Source organism: Schistocerca gregaria, chromosome 3 (assembly GCF_023897955.1).
Source record: "Schistocerca gregaria isolate iqSchGreg1 chromosome 3, iqSchGreg1.2, whole genome shotgun sequence".
Classification (NCBI taxonomy): domain Eukaryota; kingdom Metazoa; phylum Arthropoda; class Insecta; order Orthoptera; family Acrididae; genus Schistocerca; species Schistocerca gregaria.
Genome location: NC_064922.1, coordinates 419,712,121 through 419,725,143, shown reverse-complemented (window position 1 = coordinate 419,725,143; position 13,023 = coordinate 419,712,121). Strand labels below are relative to the sequence as shown.

General features: G+C 41.2%; 1 protein-coding gene across 1 annotated transcript in view; it reads left to right on the top strand.

Moving 5' to 3' along the window:
• LOC126355398 (uncharacterized) overlaps positions 1-13,023 on the top strand; it is a 194,788-nt gene that overhangs the window by 164,622 nt on the left and 17,143 nt on the right. The window contains exon 6 of the mRNA XM_050005696.1: positions 10,064-10,194. Within this exon, the coding sequence (XP_049861653.1) occupies positions 10,064-10,194 (131 nt within the window). The remainder of the gene's footprint in view (positions 1-10,063; positions 10,195-13,023) is intronic.

Here is a 13,023-nt window from a genome sequence, read left to right as displayed (position 1 = left end):
ATTTGTGACATTTGTTTCTCACCACCACCAAATCGCTGACCTAAATTACATTTGACACATTTTCTCAAGTTTTTATAATGTTTTGAATTATTTTTATGTTATTGACTAAAGAAAATGTATTTTTCTTTTTTTGTGTAAAGGCTAACTGTGGAGAGAAAGTGTGAAACCTTGAGAGATGAGAAATGATGTCAAATATCTGGTCATATGTCATAATGCACTATTGTCCCTCAGAGTAATGATCACATATTGCTCCATTTTTTTCAGTGAGACTCTTATGATAATTTTTGTAACTTCATGTTAAGAGTCAGTTACCAATGTCATGTTATTGAGAGTTTGTCAGCTTAACTTCAATGAGAACAAAAGCTTAAGTTTAGTGAGAGTTGGTGGTGATAATTCACATTGAGTCACATTTTAACAGAAAGTCATGTATTAATTTATTGAGATTTGAAGATTATATTTACCAAGTGATATACTTGTTACAATCTGCAAAGTCAGAAGAGGTCCTTACGGAACAGTTTCAAACAGATAATGATGGTTTCTGAGAGAGCTGGACTATGTTTTACATGAGAGTGTAATTTTATTAACTGTGATTTTTTTGAACAATTAGAATTTCCATTCCCTGCAGCAGCAATATTTAATGAATACTGTTGCTGACAGACAAATTCAAAGTTTATCATAGTTGTTGCCCCTGCTCTGTGTATCATTTTATATTTCCCTTCTCACAGAGTACAACAACCAACCTGCAAATGAATGGAAACTAATGTTATCAATTCAAAGTTTATCATAGTTGTTGCCCCTGCTCCGTGTATCATTTTATATTTCCCTTCTCACAGTGTACAACAACCAACCTGCAAATGAATGGAAACTAATGTTATCAAATTTTGTGGGAAAAAACACATAACAAGTAAAAATTAAGACACAAATGACAGAAATAAAGCAACACCACACTCTATAGTAGATATTTGACCAATGTTGCTTTGCTCCAACTGCTTGCAATGCCACAGTTGTGTAGTTTTGTCTCTTATTGCAATGGTCTCCTCAGTTAGTCTTCAGTTTCATGTTATTATACAGGGTGTCAATCATCACTAGCAGTCCTTAAGACTTTCTTTTGCTTAGCATAGTGATAGTCATTATCAATTTGACTAGGGTGTGGTATCTATAAGTCATCTGATGCTAGTAATTTGAGATTATTATGTTTGTGTTGTCTGAGACACAATTAAGAGAAAGTTGATTGTTTTGCAACCATGATGAAAATATGACAATAATTACAGTGTTGATTGTGATTAGTTTGTGGGACATTTTCTAAATATCCAACTTCTAAATGTCAAGAAGGTATTTGCAAATTAAATTTTAGATTTGAAGAGACTAGTTTGGTAGCAGACCTTCCTCGTTAAGATGCACCAAAGTCTGTTACTACAGAAGAGAATTTTAATGTTATCATATAATGTCTTGTGAAGCCACCAACTGAATCTTCAAGAGAAGTGGCTAAGTAGTACAGAATAGCAAGAAGAAGCATATGAAGGATTCAGGAAAAGCTGAAATTGAAACTGTTTAAGCCTAATTTACTTTAAGGCCTGTATGAAGATGATCTGGACATGTATGTAGAGTTCTGCAAGTTGTACACAATCTGATAGGAAACTGGTCCCATGTTTTACAAAAGCATTCTTTGGAGTGATTTTTAAACTGAATGGCAGAGTGAACAGATACAACTGTATACATCACGATTCTACAAATTCCTTTGTAGTGATGGAGACAGAGTGTAACTATCCTGTCATGAATTTATGGGCAGGGATTTTCAAAGGTAGAGTCTGCCTGCTTAGCTGGGTGGTAACATGCTCGACTCCCATGCAAGTGGGCCCGGGTTAGATTCCTAGCCGGGTTGAGATTTTCTCCGCTTGGGGACTGGGTGTTGTGTTGTTCCCAGCATCTGTCCTCATCATCATTTCATCCTCATCACTGTCGTTCAAGCCACTCAATGTAGCATCGAGTGAAATATGACTTGCAGTTGGTGGCTGAACTTCCCTAAATACGGGCCTCCTGGCCAATGATGCCATACACTCATTTCATTTTTTCAAAGGTGGACTAATCAGGCCTTCTTTTTTTTAACAGTACTGTCACTTTTGTAAATTACACAAATATACTTCAAGAAGTGTTGTCAGAACAGGGAAATAGTCCACTTTTTGAACATCTGCAGTTGGTTAAGGAAAAGTTGGTATGGCAATAAGATGGAATATTCCCGCATTATACAAAGTTATTGTGAGAGACTTATAACTAAAAACCTTAATGAATGGATTGGCAGATGGGGCACTACTGAAATATCTCCATATCCCCCAGATATAGCACCCACAGATTTTTCAGTCTGGGATAAACTAAAAAAGGTCATCTATTCCAAGTTCATGATATTGAGCGTTTGAAGGAAAGAATCTGATCAGACTTGAAAATCTACAGTCCTGGAAGATTTGTGACAAAATTTGTAAATTTGGTGTTGAAAAGAGGCACTGTTTTCTTGGAACAGCATAGAAACCACTTTGAGCATTTTTTGTGGGTCCATTTATTTCTGTGTATATCACCATGTTGATGATAAATTTGTATTTTCATTTGCGTATTATTAATGCACCAAACAAGTTTATGGCAACTGAATTATAGTGCACCTGTATAGTTCTGTACAGTGGAAGTCAAATAAAGAATGTATTTGTTGGGTTCAGGTTCAAGACAAATTTGCAACAGGCCTCAGGTGACTATCCTGGGTTATAGTGATTCTGAAGCATCTGTGGCAAAAGCTATGTCACCTCTGGTGCCTATAAACATTCTGATATCTCTGTATCCTCTGAGGGGCCTGACCTGTCCAGTTTGTTCCCATCTGAGGATGAGTGATGAGCTTTGATGGGTTGGCAGATCATTGGGAAAATGTGACTATGTGTAATGGCTCCACAACTGCTCCCTTACATCTTAGTAATGGATATTAGGTGCTGTTCTTGGCTATGAGTGCTTGTCAGCCAGAATGTCTTACTATTGGACCTGTGACTAACGTTCTTGTAAAATCTGGACAAGCACAGAGGATGAGTGCACTGGTCTTTGGGAACTTCGGCATTAGACAGTAAGCAGCTGGCAGCTTGGGAAGGAAGACCAGCATGGACTTGGTATGTTCACCCAGGGTCTCATTCAAGATGTGAAGGAAAACCTGCCAGCAGCTATTAAAATGCTGGGTGCAGCTGGCAACACATTGTACCACGTGTCATAATGGATGATATCTGCCACCTATGTTCAGAGACCATCAGATGGCAGGCTGAATCAGGTAAAACAATGAGCCTCACAAAAGGGGGAAAAGCAAGGTTCACAATTTGTAACATAATACCCAGAAGTCATTGTGGTCCCTGGTTTATAACTCAGTTGAGAATTTCAACCAGAGCTCAGATCATTGTGTGGTAGAGCTCAGATCATTGTGTGATGCTTGCTGATGTAGATTTCTTGAACTCTGCTATTTGGAGGAAAACTGTCATGTCCTCCTCAATAGGATAGGTGTACTTTACATACAGGAACCAGGTATTAGTCTAACACAGTATGCGTGGCACACAACCTTAATTAAGGTCATAAAAATTGGCTACATATACATGCATAGTAAGGCCACAAATGTAGTTTCACTTATTAATAAGTATGATGGCCACAAAGTACGAGAAACAAAAAAACTGGTTGAAACCAAAAGTGAACAACAGAAAATTCATGGATTTTGAATGGAATATAAATCACAAGATTCCAATAGTGGCAGTGTCTTTATTGTAGTAAAGAATTCGTAGTATCTAGTGAACTTATTATAGATTTAGAGAGTAATATAATCTGCTGGGACTTAATCATCAAAGGTAGGTCAAACATGGTTAGTGAATGCATCATTATATAGACCAACAGCCTGAGGAGCTGTGGAGCAAGAGTCAGAGAAGACTCTGAGGGTCTCTGAGGGTATCACATTTAAATTTCCTTATCATGCTGTAATAATAGTGGAAGATTTCAACTTCAAGAAGTAGACAAGAAGACTCATATGGTTAAAAGAAGAGCTACACATAGAGATTTGTGTGAGATTGTTCCATCTTCTCTGAAAACTACTTACAGGAATTCATGAGTGAAAACAAAATATTATTCCCTTAGTAACCAATAGACCCAAGCTCTTTGATTCAGCTACCGTAGAATAGAAAACCAGTGAACAAAAAGCTATTGTGGCATCATTAACTTTGAGGCACTAAGGGAGGAAAATGTTTTTCCTTGGCAAGTGTGAGAAGAATCAGACTGCAGATTATCTGAGCAGTTAACATCAACATTCATCTCTGGTGATGAAGATGTGAAGTACCAGTGGATAAAATTTTGCAATATGCTTTAAGCATGTATGCTCCAAGGAATATTCTGAGGGACAGATGAAAGGCAAGTGAATCCAATGTGAAACTTTTATAGACTTACACAGATTACGCAAAATAATTTTCTCCCCTTCTAGCAATAGTTAGTTGTAGGTCACTGGAGTAAAAATCCATTTAAGGAGCAGAAAGAAGGTGTATTTCATGTCTATTTTTTAAAAGAGTTGTCGAATAGGTGAGCATAACTTGCTGCTGAATAATGGGACTAATGACTTAGTACCATTTTTATACAGGCTCATCTGGGCTGCTTCTACACTCCCACTGAACAACAGTAAAATGGCTCCCTATCAAATTTACAGTAACAGTGACTTACAGCAACCATGTTGCAAGGAGTGCCTCTCCTCATTGGTCAAATTCTGACCTCACACTTCATCTTAAGTTCACTTATTCCTAGTTAATTAATAACAATACAATTTTATATATACATGCTTAGTACTTTAAACATTAATAATATTGACATGTGGAATAATCAGGTCTACTGCCAGATATTTGTGTCGCTCTGGTACAATATTTCGGCCATGTAACTTGTTGCCTTCTTCAGGAGCTAAAGAAGGCAACAAGTTACATGGCTGAAATATTGTGCCAGAGTGACACAAACACCCGGCAGTAGACCTGATTATTCCACATGTCAAAATCTCGCCGAGAAAGCCTGAAGAGTTACATTAATAGTATTGTTCAAACTTCACGTGTAAATAAACATGTGCTGATTAAATTAAGCAATTCTTGAGCTTTTTTTGAATGTGCTTTCATAAATTACATGAGCTGCATTATACCCAAATGACATATGTCTTTATTATTGGCCAAAATAAAGAAGTACTTATTTGGCTATGAAGTACAGAACATCTTAAGCCTAAACAGCTGACATATTGGAAGACAGAAAGTGGGAGGCAGCATATAATGCTTCATTCATGCAGTGTGTAAATGCAGAAGATTTGAAGTCCTCACACATTTGCATAATAAGATCTAATTAAAGTCTGGTGTAACATTAAAAGTTTTTCTTGCCTTGAAAGAAGGTTGTCAGAGGTAATGCCTAACACACACATCCATTATCTGTCACCTCATTTGAGATTGTGAATATTTGTATCTACATGCAGTTTTTACAAGTATTTTGTGTAATCATTAATTTATGTAAACTCTTATAGCTGCCTTACTTTTCATAATGTATTATATTAAGTGACAAGCAATTTCTCTCACTGACATAACCTTGCTTATATAATTGGCATTTTTGCTACTTTGTTGGAACACTGAGAATTAGATTTGTTTGCAGCTTGACACAAGGACTGCCACTAGGGCTCCTTGCATGCAACAGGAATGACATAGTTGGTGTTCTACATACAATAGCTAGGAAATTCCAGGCCTCATATGTCTATCCACAGTTCTCCTCATCAAGCTATCCGAGTCCTTGCCCACTATGTGCATGTCTGTGTACTATCAAACTCTCCCTTGGAATGCATCTCATATTGTTACCTAGCCAGCTCTACTCAGCCTTCATTGGGACACATCCTATGTTTGCAAATCTCAGCCAGCATCAGCCAAGAAATGAGCATTACCTTACTGTACTATTCACATTATGCAATACTATTAATAATAGAGTAAAGTTGACACCAACCCAATGATTTGCTTAAACTCCATAGGGTTTTGTTATGTGTTGTTCTTTTAGATGTAGTATAACCTTGTCTTCCTCTGAACTGACTTCCCCAATCAGTTATATGAAAATCTACAGTTCAACATCAATTACAAATCACAGTGAAGCTTCTTAACTTTCACATTTACAAATAATTGTTTTGCGTAAAAAATGTGATATGAGACAGACGAAAAATCCTAGATACAACTACGATTGAACCTAAATCTTCTATACGCCAATTAAATTTGTAAAGAAATTCATCAAAGGAATGGGAGGAACTGACCTTCAATGGACCATTTAGGCTCACATTAAACTCCACTTTATTAACAAATAAACTTTTCACAGATGCCAACATGTCTTTATGTAAATTGTTCCTAACATTAATTGAATTTTCTGTAGTGCTTGGCAGTACATGGTAATAATATTAAAAAGGAAAAAAAATTGTATAATTAAATTTTTCTGATTCATACTAATTATTCTGAAAATGTAGTGTTAGATTGTAAGACAGATAACTTATTATTGCAAATTTCACTGAAGAATAAATATGCTTCTGCAAAGAATTCTTGAATTTGCACCACTAATAATTCATCTGACAAACTTGTGGTCTCAAAATATTTAAGTGTGGATGGATAAATTTCCCCAAATCACATTACTTTTGCAAAGGAAGACTATTCCCCAAAACTGGAACAATGCTTTGTGTTTTCAACTATACCAGGAAGCAGACACATGATACATAAAAAGCTGTGGATGTGTCACTCTCTTCTATATACTGTGCAAGGTATGTAATACTATTATCACTAACTATATAGAAAAAACTACAAAGTACTGTACTCAGTGAAGTTTTAAGTTGGCTGTAAAAGTGGATGTAACAGTACGGGCCATTTGCAAGACAAATCCAAATTTATGGAATTTAGCAATGAGTATGAATGAAAATTTTATATAGGATTAATTAATGTTCAGAAAGCTCACTTTCAACAAAAACTGCATTACAGATCAGATGAGAATCAAGGAATTGATTTGACCTGTATGGTATATATGTGTAGCTTAAATGCTACTGCTTCTATTAGGATGTATCTGCAAATGCTGCTGCTTCCATTAGAATATGTCAGGATAGTGAAGAATTCTTAACTATATAACAATAATGAGGCAAAGAGGTTCCATGTCACTAAAACTATTCTCTGTGGCACAGAGAATGTTTTCAGACCCCCAATTGGACGGGGGGGGGGGGGGGGGGGGGGGGGGAGGGGGGAGGACATACAAAAAAATCTGGTAATGGAACCTACTGGAGCCATCTTCTTTTTACTGAAAACTTTATGCTGTTAGCCTTCAGTGCAGATATACACTCCTGGAAATGGAAAAAAGAACACATTGACACCGGTGTGTCAGACCCACCATACTTGCTCCGGACACTGCGAGGAGGGCTGTACAAGCAATGATCACACGCACGGCACAGCGGACACACCAGGAACCGCGGTGTTGGCTGTCGAATGGCGCTAGCTGCGCAGCATTTGTGCACCGACGTCGTCAGTGTCAGACAGTTTGCCGTGGCATACGGAGCTCCATCGCAGTCTTTAACACTGGTAGCATGCTGCGACAGCGTGGACGTGAACCGTATGTGCAGTTGACGGACTTTGAGTGAGGGCATATAGTGGGCATGCGGGAGGCCGGGTGGACGTACCGCCGAATCGCTCAACATGGGGGGCGTGAGGTCTCAACAGTACATCGATGTTGTCGCCAGTGGTCGGCGGAAGGTGCACGTGCCCGTCGACCTGGGACCGGACCGCAGCGACGCACGGATGCACGCCAAGACCGTAGGATCCTAAGCAGTGCCATAGGGGACCGCACCGCCACTTCCCGGCAAATTAGGGACACTGTTGCTCCTGGAGTATCAGCGAGAACCATTCGCAACCGTCTCCATGAAGCTGGGCTACGGTCCCGCACACCGTTAGGCTGTCTTCCGCTCATGCCCCAACATCGTGCAGCCCGCCTCCAGTGGTGTCGTGACAGGCGTGAATGGAGGGACGAATGGAGACGTGTCGTCTTCAGCGATGAGAGTCGCTTCGGCCTTGGTGGCAATGATGGTCGTATGCGTGTTTGGCGCCGTGCAGGTGAGCGCCACAATCAGGACTGCATACGACCGACGCACACAGGGCCAACACCCAGCATCATGGTGTGGGGAGCGATCTCCTACACTGGCCGTACACCTCTGGTGATCGTCGAGGGGACACTGAATAGTGCACGGTACATCCAAACCGTCATCGAACCCATCGTTCTACCATTCCTAGACCAGCAAGGGAACTTGCTGTTCCAACAGGACAATGCACGTCCGCATGTATCCCGTGCCACCCAACGTGCTCTAGAAGGTGTAAGGCAACTCCTCTGGCCAGCAATATCTCCGGATCTGTCCCCCATTGAGCATGTTTGGGACTGGATGAAGCGTCATCTCATGCGGTCTGCACGTCCAGCACGAACGCTGGTCCAACTGAGGCGCCAGGTGGAAATGGCATGGAAAGCCGTTCCACAGGACTACATCCAGCATCTCTAAGATCATCTCCATGGGAGAATAGCAGCCTGCATTGCTGCGAAAGGTGGATATACACTGTACTAGTGCCGACATTGTGCATGGTCTGTTGCCTGTGTCTATGTGCCTGTGGTTATGTCAGTGTGATCATGTGATGTATCTGACCCCAGGAATGTGTCAATAAAGTTTCCCCTTCCTGGGACAATGAATTCACGGTGTTCTTATTTGAATTTCCAGGAGTGTATATCAACAACAAAGGTAAGACAGCAAGAAGTATAAGGAAGGAGAGGCACACAGCAATCAGACGCAATCCCATTAGTTCTTATTACTCTTGCATATCTAGCTTTTGGCTATACATAGCCATCTTCACTGCATTGGAGATACAATCCAACAAACTCCTTGCAGTTTATGCCATGAGACTCAAATGGACTGAAGCCAAAATCTAGATATGCAAGAGCAATAAAAACTAATGGTAATATGACTGATTCCTGCATGACTCTCCTTCCTAATAGTCTAAGGCCGCTGTGCACAACAGTTCCTTATGAAAGGTGTCCTATGAAGCACCGAGTAAACCTAAATCCCATTAAAGTATTATTAGTTTTTATTTGCAGCAATGGGAAATGGACAGGTAATGTGAAAATTATTAAAAGGCTGAATATTTCTCAACAGGCAATGGAGACATACATATTTTAGAATTACCAGGCATGGCAAAGAACCAAATAAATGGATCAGAGAACAGATTAGAGTGTAAAATATAATTATGGCTCCAATGAAGGTGAATCTGAAGTGTCCTATGCATGTAACCAGATAAATATATAGAGGAGGGGCCAAGGAAGTCATTTGCTTGATCCCATGATGTAAGAGACTGAGAATATGACCTAGTGGATACATAACATTAGAAAACATGCAGAAGCACCAAGTGAGATGGCACAGTGGTTAGCACACAGGATTTGCATTTGGATGACGGTTCAAACCAGGTTTATATTTTCTGTGTTTTCTGTAAACCACTTCAGGCAAATGCTAGGATTGTTTCTTTGAAAGGGCTTGGCTGATCTCCTTCCTCATCCTTCCCAAATATGATGGGACCAACGACTTTATTGTTTGCTCCCCCCCCCCCCCCCCCCTACCACTCCCCCTTCTCCAACTCAACCAACCAACCATGCAGAAGCAGTATGGAGTATCACAGAAGACTTACATGAAGAGATCTAGAACAGTTCTTTATCCAGCATGTAAAACAGCTGATGATGATTATCCTGGGTCAATGCACACAAGTATATACAGGATATGAGTCAATTCCAAGATTGCCTTCACCTACACAATATATTACTAGTAATAAATTCAGAATAGGCAGTCATAACAGAGTTCACAGGACAGTGTTTGCAGAGTGGGCCACCAGAGTCATATGTGCTATATGATAAGGAAAATGTCCTTCCCAAAATTCACAAATAAAATATATTCATCCATTCATTGATAATGAAATGGTAATTCATTACAATAAATTATTTTGCTTTATTACAGTGTGAAGAATTGTGTTGTCACAAGCAGCTTGCTGAAAATGTGGGTTGTTCTGCCCCATGGTTATCTGGAGTTGACATGCCACACTGTTCAAATTACACTTCAAATAAGAAATTGATGGATGGTTACATGAAGTAAGTTCTTGAAAATTTTGCACAAAAGTTTTGTGTCTTGTCTGTGAATTATTAGTCTGGTGTGACAAGGAAGAATAACACAAAATAAATTTCAATTATGTACACATAATCGAAAACTGGAAAAACAGATTATTAGCATTAGTTCTACATGGAAAGTTACATCTTCATAATCTTGCGGCATGCACTTGGTCATGGAAAGCCTTGTTTAAATAACTTTGTGAATTTCATAGCAAACAAATTGAAACTATGTAAGCCTATATGACAATGAATATATCTTTTTCTTTCCAAGAAAATCTTTGTCAAATAATACACTCCTGGAAATGGAAAAAAGAACACATTGACACCGGTGTGTCAGACCCACCATACTTGCTCCGGACACTGCGAGAGGGCTGTACAAGCAATGATCACACGCACGGCACAGCGGACACACCAGGAACCGCGGTGTTGGCCGTCAAATGGCGCAAGCTGCGCAGCATTTGTGCACCGCCGCCGTCAGTGTCAGCCAGTTTGCCGTGGCATACGGAGCTCCATCGCAGTCTTTAACACTGGTAGCATGCCGCGACAGCGTGGACGTGAACCGTATGTGCGGTTGACGGACTTTGAGCGAGGGCGTATAGTCTGCCTGCGGGAGGCCGGGTGGACGTACCGCCGAATTGCTCAACACGTGGGGCGTGAGGTCTCCACAGTACATCGATGTTGTCGCCAGTGGTCGGCGGAAGGAGCACGTGCCCGTCGACCTGGGACCGGACCGCAGCGACGCACGGATGCACGCCAAGACCGTAGGATCCTACGCAGTGCCGTAGGGGACCGCACCGCCACTTCCCAGCAAATTAGGGACACTGTTGCTCCTGGGGTATCGGCGAGGACCATTCGCAACCGTCTCCATGAAGCTGGGCTACGGTCCCGCACACCGTTAGGCCATCTTCCGCTCACGCCCCAACATCGTGCAGCCCGCCTCCGGTGGTGTCGCGACAGGCGTGAATGGAGGGACGAATGGAGACGTGTCATCTTCAGCGATAAGAGTCGCTTCTGCCTTGGTGCCAATGATGGTCGTATGCGTGTTTGGCGCCGTGCAGATGAGCGCCACAATCAGGACTGCATACGACCGAGGCACACAGGGCCAACACCCGGCATCATGGTGTGGGGAGCGATCTCCTACACTGGCCGTACACCTCTGGTGATCGTCGAGGGGACACTGAATAGTGCACGGTACATCCAAACCGTCATCGAACCCATCGTTCTACCATTCCTAGACCGGCAAGGGAACTTGCTGTTCCAACAGGATAATGCACGTCCGCATGTATCCCGTGCCACCCAACGTGCTCTAGAAGGTGTAAGTCAACTACCCTGGCCAGCAAGATCTCCGGATCTGTCCCCCATTGAGCATGTTTGGGACTGGATGAAGCGTCGTCTCACGCGGTCTGCACGTCCAGCACGAACGCTGGTCCAACTGAGGCGCCAGGTGGAAATGGCATGGCAAGCCGTTCCACAGGACTACATCCAGCATCTCTACGATCGTCTCCATGGGAGAATAGCAGCCTGCATTGCTGAGAAAGGTGGATATACACTGTACTAGTGCCGACATTGTGCATGGTCTGTTGCCTGTGTCTATGTGCCTGTGGTCCTGTCAGTGTGATCATGTGATGTATCTGACATCAGGAATGTGTCAATAAAGTTTCCTCTTCCCGGGACAATGAATTCACGGTGTTCTTATTTCAATTTCCAGGAGTGTATTTCATTTTCTGAAACTACTTAGTGAAATTCCCTTAATTTAATTTGAGATACTGTATAAACATGATTAACAACTGTCTAATAATAATAAATAAATAATAATAAATAATAATAAATAAATAATAAATAATAAATAATAATAATAAATAATAATAATAATAATAAAGGACCCACTGAAACACATGTGAAACACGAAAATGGTCAAATGAATAACAAAAGATAAGAGTAGTTGTCATCAGGAAAGCTCCAAAACAGGATGTTTGTTGATGGGACAAGCACCTTAGATACAAAATCTTACAGGGGATCTGTGACAATGTTGGCACTAATGATTATACACTTGCCTTGATCACCATAGTTTTTTTCTGTATTTCTAATTTCTCTTGATGAGTTTTGGGTTGCCCCACCATCACATCTTTAACATCAACACAAAGTATCTTGTCACTTATAATCATTCCATTACAACACCAGTGCCCAAATTGGGCATTAGGCATGGGTGCCAGCTCAAACTTACAAGACACAGTCCATATGATAGCTGAACTGGTATGTATTTGGTTCACATTAAATGGTCTCAATAAAACAAAAATATTAGGAAAATGATAAGATTGCTACTTACCATAAAGATTACATTTTGAGTTGCAGACAAGCACAACAAAAAGACTGTTACATTTTTAGCTTTCGGCCTAAGCCATCTTCAGAAAAGAAAACATGTTTACAGTCATATGAGCAAATACCCCTAACGCGCACATGACCACCATCTCCAGCAGCTTAGACCCAAATGCAGCTGTCACATAGGAAAGCAGCAATAAGGAGAGGGCAGGGAAGGTGGAGGGATAGAAGGTTATGGTCGGGGGTTAGTGAAGATTGCTGTCTGGCAGTGCCTGCAAAAACTAGAGGGATGCATGACAAGGCTGCTAGGTGTAGCATCGGGAGGCTATAAGGCAAGGAGGGCGAGGGACAGGGAGAGAGCAGAAAAGGAGAGGAGCAGGGAAGAGGAAAGATGGGCTGGTGCATTGGCAAGGGGTGGCACACAATGAGGGTGGGGGATGTGAATATGGAGTGGGTGATAGGACAGAGGGGGTAGAAACTGTTGGATGGAGG